Raw genomic sequence first — 13,457 nt, 5'->3', positions numbered from 1 at the left:
GAAGGCTTCTGCTGGGTCGTGTTTTGTTTTCGTCTCGGCTGCGTCGACCGCGACGCTGAAAACTGAGGCAGAGGCAGCGGGCCAAACGCTTTTATTTTTCAGTTTCGGTTTCAGTTTCGTTTGCAACGTGCGCGCGAAAAGACGCAAAAGTCGAAAGAAAAGTGCGAGGAAAACCAGTTGGCCGAGTCCTACGCCGAATTTTGAGAAAAGTAAGAGTAAGATCCATACCGAAAACTTTAGATATACAGAGAGAGGTACATAGCCACCCATTTCTTCCGCTGGGACTATATGTGTGTTTTATTGTTTTCTTTTTTTTATTGTATATACTTTTTTGAACATTTCGAAAAGCACAAGGAATTGGAATTTTCGGTACTTGGCTGTGCATTAAAATGTTGTTAATTTTTTTTTCTCCTACAAGCATTAAACTGCATTATTATTGACGGCGATGATATCATTTCCAGAGGTCGAAAATGCGAAACGAATGTGAGTCGCGTTTGCAGTGGGGAAATACTCTTATCAGCAGACCATTTGATAGCTTGCTTTTTTGGTACTTATGTATATTGATTAAGTGTTGTCATTTGTGAAATTACCAAAGGCGGCCTCTTTGTTCATCTCTTCCGGTTCCGAGGGGAAGGGAATCTCGAAGGGCTCAAACAACAACAACCTGTTGCTTGGCCCAAGTTGCTTAGCATACGAATTAAACTATCGTATATCATATCATTCATGCCTATGATATCATTCCGCTCTTCGGCGGAAATCCGCCGTCTAATCAATATTCGGACTGTATTTTGTTTAATTCCGATAAAATGTCGCACATGGGTTCTTGTTATTTTGGTTTTCGCTTTGTTTTGTTTTCTGATTTTTTTTTTTTGGTTTTCGGTATTACGCTTCGGAATTTGGGCCACACCCCTTCCATGCCACTGGGATATATGTACATATGTGCCTCTACCACTTTTGTGAATTTCTATGAGCATCATTCACATTGTGTGTAAACTATTGCGTCACCGGTGGCGTCATCGTTTTTGGACTCGTCTAATGCGCCACCGATTTTGAGGAAGGTCTAAGTTCTGAAATCCAACCCCATTCCAATTTCAATTGCCATAAATCTTGTAGTTTTTTCTAAATCGAATTCTTCCTTCCTTGGTTAAATATCAAAAATATAATATTAGTTACGATTTTCAACTCCTGTGTATGGTTCTTACTATTCTTGTTTGTTTTAAGCCAAATATAGTAAATATGGCTATAGCAGAGCAGTTAATTTGGCATTAATCTCACTATCCTTCCGTTTGTTATTTGTTTTAAGCTTTTTTTTACTGGTTTTATTTGTTTGCCTACAATGTTTTTCGGCTTGATTACCAATCATCAAATCTGAAGTCAGATCTTATAGTCACAATCTGATTTCGAGGTGTGGAACGGCACTCGCGAATACCCTACATTATGCCCACCCACGGCATCTGTACACTTAAAGTGTGTGTGTGTGTGTCCCAATTACGAACGCGGCGCTTTTCTTCAGTTTTCCTTCAGCTTTTCCACAACGAACAGCAGGCAGCAGACCATAAAGTTCATGACGTTTATGCATACATATGTACATATATGTACATACATACATACCGACTTATATCCAATCCTAGGCGAACATATAGACGAGAGCGATTCATCTATTTTGTACGATCCCCAAGAAGGGGGGAAATCGTTGCGGGGAGGGGGGGTTTTCTCTCGTCGGTCAAGTAAATAGATTTTTCCGATTCTCCCACTGCTTCAATAACACATTTGGCGCTTTTTCGCCTGCGAGGCCGGCATTGAAAATTGTTTTAAAATTAGACAAACAGCAAAAATCCAAAACAAAAACAGCAACAAATGGATGGCCAAAAATACACAAACATTGTATGGATACAGTGCAGATCGATGGGCGTGGCAAGGGCGTTCGATCTGTAACAGCTGGCCAAAAAGTACAAAAGATACAAAAAAAAAAAACACACCATATGAATTACGATATTCGGGGAATATAAGTGAAATTAGAAAAACCTAAGAGTCTTACTCATTTTAATTAAATAATTTAATTAGAGATTTACACATGTATGCAAATATACTTAGCATGAATCACTAGCAAACTTTTTTGCTTATCTCCACGAATTTGAGGAATTTAGTGTTTGATAAATAGTATAATTTAATTTCAGTTCTTATCACCGAAGTTTGTAATATTCCTGTATTAATATTAGTAGCTAATAGCCGTTTTGCTATCAATTTATTTATTAATTTATTTACTTGTCTTTGCAGACCCCACCTTTAACCCCCCGAAAAGAACCACCGAAGCAGAGCGAAGATGTCGCACTCAGTGACCATTACCCGCACCACCACCAGCACCACGAACACCTCCTACATTGTCCTGAACACGGGCTATCTGAAGTCCTTCCCCGGCATCCTCAAGCTTTTCGAGCTGGTGCGTTACAACTCCCAAAATTGCATCTCAATTTTAAAATTAATGTACCTTCCATTACGATTTTTGCGCAGATCATTGGTGCTTCCATTGTGGGAATTCTGGCGTTCAACTACCAGGACTACCACAAGTACTTCTATGGCCAGCAGGATCTGTTCCATTATCTGATGGCCGTTACCTTTATGATAGGGACGTTCTGTTTACTCCTCGCCTGCCTCACGTCGCTCAGCACGGGAGGCATTATTGCCAAGACGATCTATGTGAGTATAATCATCGTTGCTATATCTTTTGGATTACTTAGGATTAGCCATGGAACTCCAAACGTACACATATGTATGCTTGGCCTTATATCTGCAATCACTGCATTTCAATGACCATTCACCTTTTGCAGGAGCTGATTTACCACAGTGTGGCCGCCATCCTGATCCTGGTCTCGTCCACCATCCTGCTGCTCAAGTTGCGCGATGTGAAGCACGACGCCTATATGGCAGCCGGCGTTTTGGGCCTGGTCAATACGGTGCTGTACTTCATCAGCGCCTTCCTGGCCCATCGATCCTATCGCGGCATTTAAGCACTAAAGCACCCAAAACCCACCGCCCACTCGGCCATCTCCCAGCCCCTCAGCGAGTGGAATTTGCAATCTCGAAGCATTTGTTCTTCCCACATCCAACCCTAGCCACTGGCCATGCGAAGCAGGAGGAGGAGGCGAGAGCCCAGGGATATACATACATACATAGGTGTAGAGAAAGTGGGTGCCAAGCGGCGGAATCTTTGTTGTACTGTGAAACGTTCTTTGGCGCTAGTTACACTTACTTGTACTTTTACCGATATATACAAAACTTTTTTTTTGTCTCACTTTCTTTTGTACCAAACAGATTGTCATGTATTCGAATAAAGATGTGTGTCTATATGTTTTTTTTTAAATGTGCAGTAGTTTGTATATTTGTTGCTTCAGCTGCATTTGTTTTTTATTGTCGCCATGCCTTAATTGTGTTGGCCAGTGTACTTTGGGTTTATTTTCTGATTTTGAAAAAAGTGTTGCATACTTTTGGGCTGTGCGGGAAATGCAAATACTTTCGATGAAATTACAATTTCATTTAATTTAACAACGAAGAGGAATAGAAAATACATTGTGCTAATTTTTATGGTTTTTATTGAATATATTTTAAATTAGTTATCTATAAAATAATTACTATATAATATAATATATAATAGAATTTGCATCTTTGTTTGTCTTCTCATAGAAATAGATTCTCTAAACACAAAAAATCAATAGAAATTACTAATTACTAATAATAATTAAAACACACTTCTCGCTCCATCTGGCGCAGCTTTTATTATCTGTTGGTGGCCATAAAGCCCTCGCCTTTAACTACTAATTTACATATACAGTAAACACAAATAAGTGGTTTAGGTGTATTAAAAAAAAAATCATAGTAATTAAGAGAAGTACACGCAAGTATTAAATATAAAAGAAAAGGGTAATCGATTACGATAAATTAAGCATTTTTCTTTAACAATTAACTGACCCTCCTTCGATCGCCGACCACACAAACGTTTCGCCTAATAAATACAACTCGTATATCAAGCATTAAGATATGATTATCGAAAAAAAAAGAATTACATTTAATTATATTCGCTGCTGGCTGCATTTTGAATTCTGCTGGCTGGAAATATATACAAAAACCGACTTAAAACGAGGAGCGAACGACTGGGGAAGCTGGGAACTGGGAACTGGATCTGGATCTGGATGTGAATGTGGATTTGGGTCGGCATTGGAATCGGAATCGGGTTAAGGATCGGATAGATGGTGGATGGGTCGCCTATGTGGGCTAAGCAATTAGTTATGTCCCTCTAGATGTCCTCCAATATGATCCATGTGGCTGGCTTCCTGCCTTCCTTCAAGTAATGTAATGTATTCTAGGCAACATTTATGCAACGATTTGAACGATTGAACGATTGAACACACACCGAGACACACGATTAACAATTTTGCTTGGCTGGTAACATTCTCTAAATTCTGATTCCCCCTAGGCGAATAACACTGTATGCTATGCTATGCTATATGATTGATTATCATCTGATTGATGCACTCACTGATTGGCCGATTAACAAACACACTACATAACCAATGGCGGGCTGGCTCTCAAATGTCGTTTCACTTCACTTTTTGGTACATATATATGCTATGTATAGGCTATATGTGTATGCGTACGTATATATAGATATTGTATTTAGTTGTATAATTTATGCTAGGCCAAAGGACTTACTTGCTCGCCTTATGGGCCAAAAATTGACATTTATATATTCGTTGAAACAATGAACACTATACCCCCCCCCTCAGCAGCTCCTAGTGTTTTCCTCTAAACGCGTAACAAACATGGATGATATGTCTACCAAAAATTCCGTTGAAATCAGCTTACTCTACTCTAATACACCTAACACTCTGTTCGATCCCTTAATCTTTCACATTCATCTCTTTTTTCGTTTAGCTTCATTTTTTCCCTCACATTTCGCATTCTCGTGACTTTAGCTAAGTTGTTTTTCGTTTTTCTAGTGTGTGTGTGTGTGTGTGTGTGTGTGTGTGGGGTATGCTGCGGGTCGCCAACTCACGGTTGCCACCGAAAAGGTCCAATAGTGTAGTCTAATACTACATTCATTTTAACAAATATTAAAAAAACATCCATTTCTTTAACTTATATAACTGCAAAGTTTGGTATGATGAATATGAAAACTTTCAATTTTCCGTTGAATGAGAAGAGGTTCTCAAGTGGCAACCGTGAGATAGTGTGGCACTTCCTCCAGATGCTAAGGCCGTAAAAAAATTATCTAAACTAAGCTCAAATCAAAATCAATGCATCATCGTCTTCGTGCCAGTCTGGCGGATGATCCCCTCTCCACTTCCACTTCCATCTCCCGCTGCAGCACCAATTCCAGCTCCACTTCCAATTCCAGTTCATGTTCAAGTTCCCGTTCCCGTTTCCTATTCCGTTCCAACTCCACCGGCTTCCCAACGGTGATCCTTTGCCGTAGCCATAGCTCCTCAAATCGCCACTTCGCTTCCTAGTGATCCTGCAGCTAGGTGACTCGTAGCCACTCCTCTTCGCCTTCTGCCAGTGGGCGGTGGTCGGGGGAGGATGTGGTGTCGTGTTAGTGGTCGTGGTGGTAGCCATGGCAGCTGGTGGTTACATGCAGCACAGAAACCGATGAAAGAAACTTTTGGCATTGCGGCTGGCCCGGCTGGCCCTTAGCTAACAGATGATACCCTGATCCAGGCTCAAGTTGTTGGTGGCGGCGACGGCAGCGGCATTCTTTGCCGCAATCACCACATGATGGTGGTGGTGATGATGATGGTGGTGCATGTGATGGTGGTGCAGATGGTGGGCGGCACTTGTTGACTTCCCTGAGCTGCTGCTGCTGGCGGAGGTGGCTGTGGCTGTTACTGGAACGGCGACGCAGTGGCTCGCCGGTGCTGTGCTGCTGCCCAAACGCTGGCTGTGGATCAGCAGGGTGGCGGTGCTGCCGGATGTGCTGGGACTGCTGCCGGGACTTGGGCTCGGATTCGAAGTGCCGCTGCATCCATTCTGTGACGTCTGCTTCTTGTAGACCGTGGTCAGCGGCTCCGAGGCGCGACGAATGCTGTTCAACCTGACCGATGTCGTCGTTGGCGAATGCAGTCCACTGCTGCTGGTCACCGCTCCTCCACTGCGCCGTGCCACCGCCGAACCACTCGAGTCCTCCAGCTGAAATTTCTTCACCAGAGCCTTGACAGACGTGGCCGAGCCATTCGACTCGCCCGTCGGCGTCTTGCGAATCACCTTTGGTGTGGTGGGTGCGTCGGGAAACAGAGTGAGGGTGGCCACCACCGTGGCATCCTCGATGCCATTGGAGCTGCCTAGTTGGATGGTGGCGACTGGCTTCTTTACAAACGTGGCCGTATACGTGTTCTCCTTGTCCGAATCTGAAGCTCTTCGCGTTGGCGTCACAATCTGAGTGGGCTTGTGCACGTGTCCATTGCTGTTGCTGGTCAGCGTGTGGATGGCCGTGGTGGTCTCGGAGCTGGGACTACTCTGCAGTTTGCTGGTCGCAATGGGTATCTTGGAGATGCTGCCGCTGCTGTTCGCCCGATGGTGGCCATTGTGCGTCGGTTTGCTGTGAATTTGTCCGGATTTGGCTAGCTGATGCTGCTGGACAGGTTGTTGCTGCTGCTGTGGTGCTTCTGTCGTTGGCTCCTCCACGTTCTGTGCCTCCTCCTCTTCCTCCACCTGCTCCTCCTCTTCCTCGTCCTCCACATCGTCGTCGATATCCTCCTCTTCCTCCTCTTCGGCATCGCTCTGGGGCTGCAGATAAATCTGTCTGTCCAGCGAGCAGTCGTCCTTCAACCAGATGTGATCCAAGCAGCCAGTGGCATTCATGCGATCGCTGCAAGAATAGTTAAACACGGTGAATAAATTTAAACCAACTGCATTATAAATAAATTCTAATATAACAACACTATTACATTCTGTTTACAAAACTTCTAACGATAAATGGCACGTACAGGAAATCCACTGATTGTTTAATGGAATAGGTAATGCATTCACAGCAACGGAAGTTACGAATTCCTTTCATGTTAATCAAAATAAATGTCATGAGGCAGAAGCTTTACATTAATCCCATGCATCATATTTAAATCAATGCGTATAAACATTATTAATCAGCTGACCACAAAATTAGGAATCATTTCATTAAAGATTTGTGTCTAGTCTAGTCTACTGCTGATACATTGAATTACAAAACCGACACTCACTTTGGCTTAATTCGCAATGCGCGACGGATGAAGTCTATGGCCACCGGCGAGACGCCGCCGAAGAGGTTGTCCGGAAAGGTGAGGGCGCACTGCGAGATGTTGAGGAAGGTTTCCTGCTTGGTGTCGCCGCCGAAGGGCGAGAATCCGGATAGCAGCACGTAGGTGAGCACGCCCACCGACCAGATGTCCGTCAGCAGGGACAGCGGCTCGTATTGCAGCACCTCGGGGGCCACGTAGTCTGGTGTGCCGGCCATTTCTCGCACATTGATGCCCTCGCACACCACCCGCGAGATCCCAAAGTCGCACAGCTTCAATCCATCTGTTGTTGTTATTAAAAGGCAATCCATTAGTTCAGGCCATTCTGCTTGCATCTGCATAATTGATTCAAAAGTATACAAACCTTCTATGCGCTCGCCGGCGAGCAGGATGTTCTGCGGCTTGAGGTCCAAATGGGCAATGGAGCGATCGTGCAGGAACTTCAGTGCCTTGAGCACCTCGCGCATGCAGTGGCGGGCCTGCGCCTCCGTCAGGCACTCCTCGTTGTCCAGGATCGTCTGCAGCTCGCCACCAGTGGCCCTGCAAAGGAAGGAAAATCCATTTAGATTCCCATTTCATATGTATATATCGTTTTACTTACAGCTCGAGGAGGAGTGCTGTGTCCGAGCGCGTCTCGTGGACGGCATTGAGGTTGACGATGTTGTCCTCGCCCTCGCAGAGCATCAGCACCGCGATCTCGTGCTTGATCTCCTTGTCGCTACTCTGCGCCCGGCGCCTCCGCTTTAGGAACTTTGCCGCAAAGTGAGAGCCCGTGTTCTTGTGAATGGCGCGTCGAACGGCGGCGAATTTGCCCCTGCGAATGGAGATGGTATTAGATTGATTGGTTGGATTAGAGCCACTGGTTTCTGTTACGACCAGCCCACACAGTGCGTGAGCCAGCTGCGATTATTTTTCATTCATAAGTTAAGTGGATTTTTGAAGAAGAAGGAACGCTGGTCAGATAATAAACACTGAACGAAAAAGCTTAAAATTAAAAAAAGTTAGATACGAAGCCATTTTGATTCATTCCTTATGGCAATTTTCTTAGCGAATGCTTTACAGAAATATTTACACATAAGGGGTAATCTTAATGTTTTGCTAAGATATTCAAATTGTTTTTTTTTTTGTAGTGCACAAATCGAACGAAAAGTGACTCAACGCGACGCCTTTTGACAAAGTACGTGCCATAATGAAGCAATTGCGCTTCCGGCAACAGGCAAACTACTAAAACAACTAAAACAGCAACACTACGAGTATTGCCAACACCCGAAGCGACACAACAACTGGCGATGCGATCCGGCAGCCAGAACAGGAGCCAGAGCCAACCCAGAGCGGTGGCCAGAGGAAAGAAGCTTTGGTGACAAAGCTGGCATACCAAATACTTGGCCAGCTGCTTCTCTTGTCGGGAACCCCACCGCCCACCACCCACCTCATCCCGCCAAGAAGACAATCACGCAAGCCTCGATCGGTTAAATGGTTTGGGGGGAATGGATAAAAGGGAGGCACTTATTTCGATCACAACCCATTGCAAATACTCTTAGCATTGGGAGTATGATTACTTATCGATAATTTCGATAATAGCCGAAAGGCTTTAATACTACTATTACAAATATTGCGAGATGCATAAATCATTTAAGCGAAATGATTAAAGCCTACTAACAAGCTCAAGACTAAGTGAAAACAGACAATACAAATGAGATGAAGATAACCATGTTATCAACTTTATGGATACTGTTGTCAATTTTTTCGATAAGTAAGAGAAATTCCGATTATTTATATAGTTAAAGCATGCGTTTCGATAGTTTCCAACCATAAGAAAGAGCGCCTTACAAAAATTTCCACAGATTGCTTCTGAATTTTGATAGTCGGTTGATGGCCCATTGGCGTCACTTAGCTAATGAGCTCCTTCGATCCCAAAAAGGGGCTTTGTCTGGCCATCAATAATGAGTAGCGCTTGGACGTCGTCGCCTTCGCCACACTGGTTTTCTAATTGTCCCCTCTGGCGGAGATGGCACCCTCCTTCCCCATCCCCCTCCCTGCCTTTGGGGAGCTGTCAAGTTCTGTGTCTACGTTCCGGCAGCCAAAGTTTTTTCGACCCCCCTCTCTCTCGCTAAACTATTCGAGCCCCTGGTAACTGTCCCTGTCTCTTTCCCGGACATTGACAGCGGACAGACGACAACAACAAACATTGACTTGGACTCGGGCGCTCCTGTCTTTCTATGTCTATTTGCCCTCCCGCTTTCACCAGCTCCTCCAGTGACAGTTGTTGTCTGGTCTTACAGAGAGAGAAAAGCCAGATTTATGCAATGCATGATCAATTTAGCTGAGGAATATATTTAATTGTCGAGTTTGGTAAGAGTTACCTTAGGTATATGTTAAGATAAGAAGTGCTATTACGAGTTTTACTATCTTTTGGTTAAAATATTTTCAGTTTTTGTAGGAGAAGGTTTTTATTGCGGTGCATCCATGACTAGAATCGGCTGCCGTGTTTAGCATTTGGGCCAGTCGGCAGTCTACAACTAAACAAACAACACAACATGCCTGTTGTGTAGTGTTGCGGGTCATAAAATAAAAGTTGTCCCGGCATCAAATTGAAATATTTAAAGCCTGCAGCGGCACAACACAACAGCAACATGGACATACATATGGAATATGGAAGGAAGTCTGGGCCTCAACTCAATTTCCCAATGGTTTCGTATGCATGTTTTCGTTTGATTTAATTAGCCAGGCGATTTGCATACGCGATGAGAATAAACAAAATGCAACAATGTTGCAGGAACCTGGGGATCATGTGGGATAATTTTTTTTTTTTTTTTTTTTTTTTTGTGAGGGTGAGGGTAGAAACATGCTTGTCAGCATATAAGGATTACTTTAACGGAAGGTAGGGGGTAATTATAAGAGGTACATTGCTATTACTAAATGCTAGCCCATTATTAATTCAATTTTATTTTTCCCCATTTACGGCAGGGTATCAAGTGTTTCGACCAGCCAGCCACAAGTTGCGACGACTGTGCATTAACATAAATTTTAATTAAATTACAATTTTTGCACTCCTCACTACAACAAAAAACATTGCCTAATTGGGCAAGGTCTTCTCTGATCGTAATAAAGTTATTGCCCTCTTCTACTCTCCTTTTTGGGATTTTATCTGCTCTTCTGTTTCTGTTTTTATTTCTTTTTTTCTTTTTTTTTTTTTGTGGATTTTTTTTTTTTTTTTTTGCTCATTGCTTGCTGTTGTCCGTTACGTAAGACAGTTGAAATGCTTTTGGCACGACTTTTTTTGGACTGGATGGACATTTTTTTGTTCAGGGATTTTTCAATTTGATTTGGTTAACAGTTCAACTTAAAGGTAATGGGCGGAAAATCGCGAAAATCGGTGAGGAATTCTTAGGTACGCACCTAAGATATAATTTAACAAAGAATAACACCTAACTAAAATAGAAGACAAAGAGTAATGCATAGCGACTTTTAATACCTTTCAATTACTTGCTTTTTTTTGAAATGTACTATTCTGACTGCAAGTGTTTTTCGTATTTATGGACACTAAAAAGTGTCCGGCACTTGGTTAACTGAACTTTAAAAGGTCAAGCCCGATGACGATGATGATGACTATGTGATGATGATGATATAGGGGCAAAATACGTTGGCTATAGTCGAGAGTTCATGGTTGATCGGTGGCGTAGAATTAAACTGGACACACCCACGCAGCTTTGCCCTTTTTGTATTGTTGTTGCGTTGTCTTCTGGCTTTTTTGAAAGCTCTCGACAAAACATAATAAATAAATAATAATAAATGCTTTATAAAGAGATCCCAAAAAATTCGAGAGTGAATTTTATTCGATTCGAAGTGGTGTGGAATCGGAGAAGATTCTAAAATTGGTCAGCTTTGGCAGTTTTTTTTTTCTTCTTTTTGTTTGATCGCCTCAAATGATCGTCAATTGATCGGATCTACATACAAACATGGCACATTCAGCCCGCCCCTTTAACCCCTTAAATGCTGATTTCTTGATCCGATCCACCGAGAAGTGAAGAGATGACAGTGGAGATGGAGGCTCCAAAACCGAGGGCCAAATAAGGTGGCGTTTAAAAACGCGCAGAAAACGCGGCGCGTGCACGTGTCAAGATAATGCCAGCGGGATTATGGAAGGCGGGGGGAAACGGTTGCGAGGGGGTTTGCTGGGGTTAAGACTTGATGATGGGGGCTCCAAAAAAAAAAAATAATAATAATGCTGCGCAATATTTACATTGCCCTTTTCCAGTCATTTACCGCCAGGCTGAGAGATTGGAAAACAATAAGCAAGAAAATTGGGAAAATAAATCGTAAATGTTGCGAAAGTTTAGTGGTTTTCTGAAGGTGGCGATTAAAGATACCCAGAAAGGTACAGTAAACACTACTCGATTTATTTACTATTCATTTAATGTTGCCCAATTGGGGAAGACAGAAGAAGAAGGGTACTTTGGTTAACTAACTATAACTAAGACTTTCTGTAATATAATGATTTCGTACTCTTTTTCTTTTTTTTTTTTATAATGTTTGCTATCATTCAAATGGACTTTTATTTAAACATTAAATTGCTGAATTTTCCGATGAGTGATCTGTGTGATGGCCTTTTCGCTTAACTCTCTCCCTCGTTAAACAAATCACCCGCCAAAATGTGCAAATAATTTCAAGTGGATTTTTGTTTACTCGCGGCTCAATTAAATAAACAACCGCACACGGAGAGCCAGAAAAGCGTTGCCTCTTTAATTTTTCCTATAGCAGATTGCAAATCGTATTGTTTCATTTGGTTTCTTTATTCGTATTTTTTTTTTTTGGGTTGTTTATGGCATTTTAATTGTTTTCGCCTTTCGCCGGGGCGCTCGTGTTTACGCATTCCACCTCTTGAGCGGGTCAGTTTTGGTTTTTTGGTTTAGTTGTTTGGCTTTTTAAGTTAGTCGGAGTGGACTAGCGATTAGGCAAATATGTAAACCAAAATCCAAACAAACAAATAAACGAATAAACAAGCCAGCAACAAATAGAACACATCAAACAGAACAGCAGCTGCAGTCGATTGGCAAATCGCATTGAGATCGTTGTAATTTCAAAACTCCCCCACATTTCGATCGAATCATTTCGATTCGAAATCCGATTTCAATTTCAATTCCAATTCCGATTCCAATTCCCATTCTAATGCTGATGCAATGCGATGCGGAACAATGTCACTGGCATTCATTAGCTAATTGGGAATTGCAAATTGCGAATTTAAGAATTTGTTTTGTTAACAAGGTGCAAATTGTTAGGCGGGTGCTGTTTGTTCTATAGCCAAAAGGTTAGCCAGTCGGCCAAAAGCGGCAAAACGATCATGGGAAATGGCTGAAATATTCGATTCATAACGATTCCGAAGGTTTCGCGCTTTCCCATTCGCTTTAATTAAATAGCAATTATGAGAGTTTCAATGGTATGGTAATTACATATAGTTTGCGAACTTTGGTTTGCTGTTATTGTAATCGACTGAATTATGAAGTGCATTTAATTGATATTATTTAATTTCTTGTTTTTTGTTTACAGCTTTTAAATGTATATAGTTTATTGTGCTGCATCTGCATCCCAAGTTCCTTCGAAACAAAAAAACTTGAGCGCCATTTGGGATGCATTTTAAGGAATCGGTCTCTTGAGCAGTCTGGCTATATATAATGGATCAACCTATCCAGGTGCCCAGATATTTCCTCTTTGTGGACTTACAATAACATTTTTGCAACTTGCACTTCTCGACGGCCTGAAGAATTTCAGCTTCCTCTTCTTCATTTGCCCAGCATCTTCGACGTTCTTTTCTTTTTTTTTCGCTCGAGGTTTTTCTATTTCTTTCCCTCTTTTCTTTTTTTTTTTTGTATTGCTGCCTTTGATGGTCTGGGCCCAAAGTGCATCTAAGTGTTGTTGTTGCTGTTGGGCTGGATGGATGCTTTTAGCACAGTGCAGCGAAAGAAAAGGACGGGTATGTGCGCATGGAGCAGAAAGAGAGAGACGGCGAGTGCAATGAACCAGGAGTGAAGTGCAGAGTGGAGTCATCATCGTCATCGTCATCCGCGTCCTCATCGCCCCATACCCATAGCCATACCCATACCCATAACCATTCCCAACCCCATCCACATCCCCATTCCCATTCCCAATCACATTTAACGTCAAGCCAACTAATAGTTTTCTTTTTTGACTGACTGT

At 42.5% G+C, this 13,457-nt stretch overlaps 3 protein-coding genes across 5 annotated transcripts in view; 1 reads left to right on the top strand and 2 right to left on the bottom strand.

Annotated features, from left to right (window-relative positions):
- Positions 1-103: 103 nt before the first annotated feature.
- LOC6619872 lies at positions 104-3,361 on the top strand. 2 transcript variants are annotated; one of them, XM_002044049.2, is made up of 4 exons: positions 104-209; positions 2,278-2,440; positions 2,512-2,697; positions 2,829-3,361. In XM_002044049.2, the coding sequence occupies exons 2-4, from the start codon at positions 2,324-2,326 to the stop codon at positions 3,006-3,008; spliced, it is 483 nt and encodes a 160-aa protein (XP_002044085.1). In that variant the 5' UTR covers positions 104-209; positions 2,278-2,323; the 3' UTR covers positions 3,009-3,361. The 2 variants fall into 2 exon arrangements, with proteins under 2 accessions (XP_002044085.1, XP_032582547.1); XM_032726656.1 differs by having other exon boundaries at positions 128-215.
- Positions 3,362-3,754: 393 nt separating this feature from the next.
- On the bottom strand, positions 3,755-5,636 carry LOC116802337. The gene has a single exon (XM_032726657.1). The coding sequence runs from the start codon at positions 5,608-5,610 to the stop codon at positions 5,278-5,280; it is 333 nt and encodes a 110-aa protein (XP_032582548.1). The 5' UTR covers positions 5,611-5,636; the 3' UTR covers positions 3,755-5,277.
- Positions 5,637-5,661: 25 nt separating this feature from the next.
- Positions 5,662-13,457, bottom strand: part of LOC6619871 (death-associated protein kinase related) — a 52,049-nt gene continuing 44,253 nt past the window's right edge. For both annotated transcript variants that reach the window (XM_032726655.1, XM_032726654.1), the window contains 4 exons: positions 7,864-8,076; positions 7,627-7,802; positions 7,227-7,545; positions 5,662-6,859 (listed from right to left, as the gene is read on the bottom strand). In XM_032726655.1, the coding sequence (XP_032582546.1) occupies positions 5,689-6,859; positions 7,227-7,545; positions 7,627-7,802; positions 7,864-8,076 (1,879 nt within the window). In that variant the 3' untranslated portion in view covers positions 5,662-5,688. The remainder of the gene's footprint in view (positions 6,860-7,226; positions 7,546-7,626; positions 7,803-7,863; positions 8,077-13,457) is intronic.

This window comes from Drosophila sechellia, chromosome X, assembly GCF_004382195.2.
Source record: "Drosophila sechellia strain sech25 chromosome X, ASM438219v1, whole genome shotgun sequence".
Taxonomy (NCBI): domain Eukaryota; kingdom Metazoa; phylum Arthropoda; class Insecta; order Diptera; family Drosophilidae; genus Drosophila; species Drosophila sechellia.
Note: the sequence above shows the minus strand (reverse complement) of the source record. Positions and strands in the feature narration are given on the sequence as shown.

Excerpts from the sequence above, each read along its gene's own strand:
- LOC6619872 (XM_002044049.2), top strand. The coding sequence starts at position 2,324 with ATGTCGCACTCAGTGACCATTACCCGCACCACCACCAGCACCACGAAC. Across the intron at positions 2,441-2,511 it reads TCCTCAAGCTTTTCGAGCTG|ATCATTGGTGCTTCCATTGT; the intron begins GTGCGTTACAAC and ends ATTTTTGCGCAG. Across the intron at positions 2,698-2,828 it reads TTATTGCCAAGACGATCTAT|GAGCTGATTTACCACAGTGT; the intron begins GTGAGTATAATC and ends CACCTTTTGCAG.
- LOC116802337 (XM_032726657.1), bottom strand. The coding sequence starts at position 5,610 with ATGGCTACCACCACGACCACTAACACGACACCACATCCTCCCCCGACC.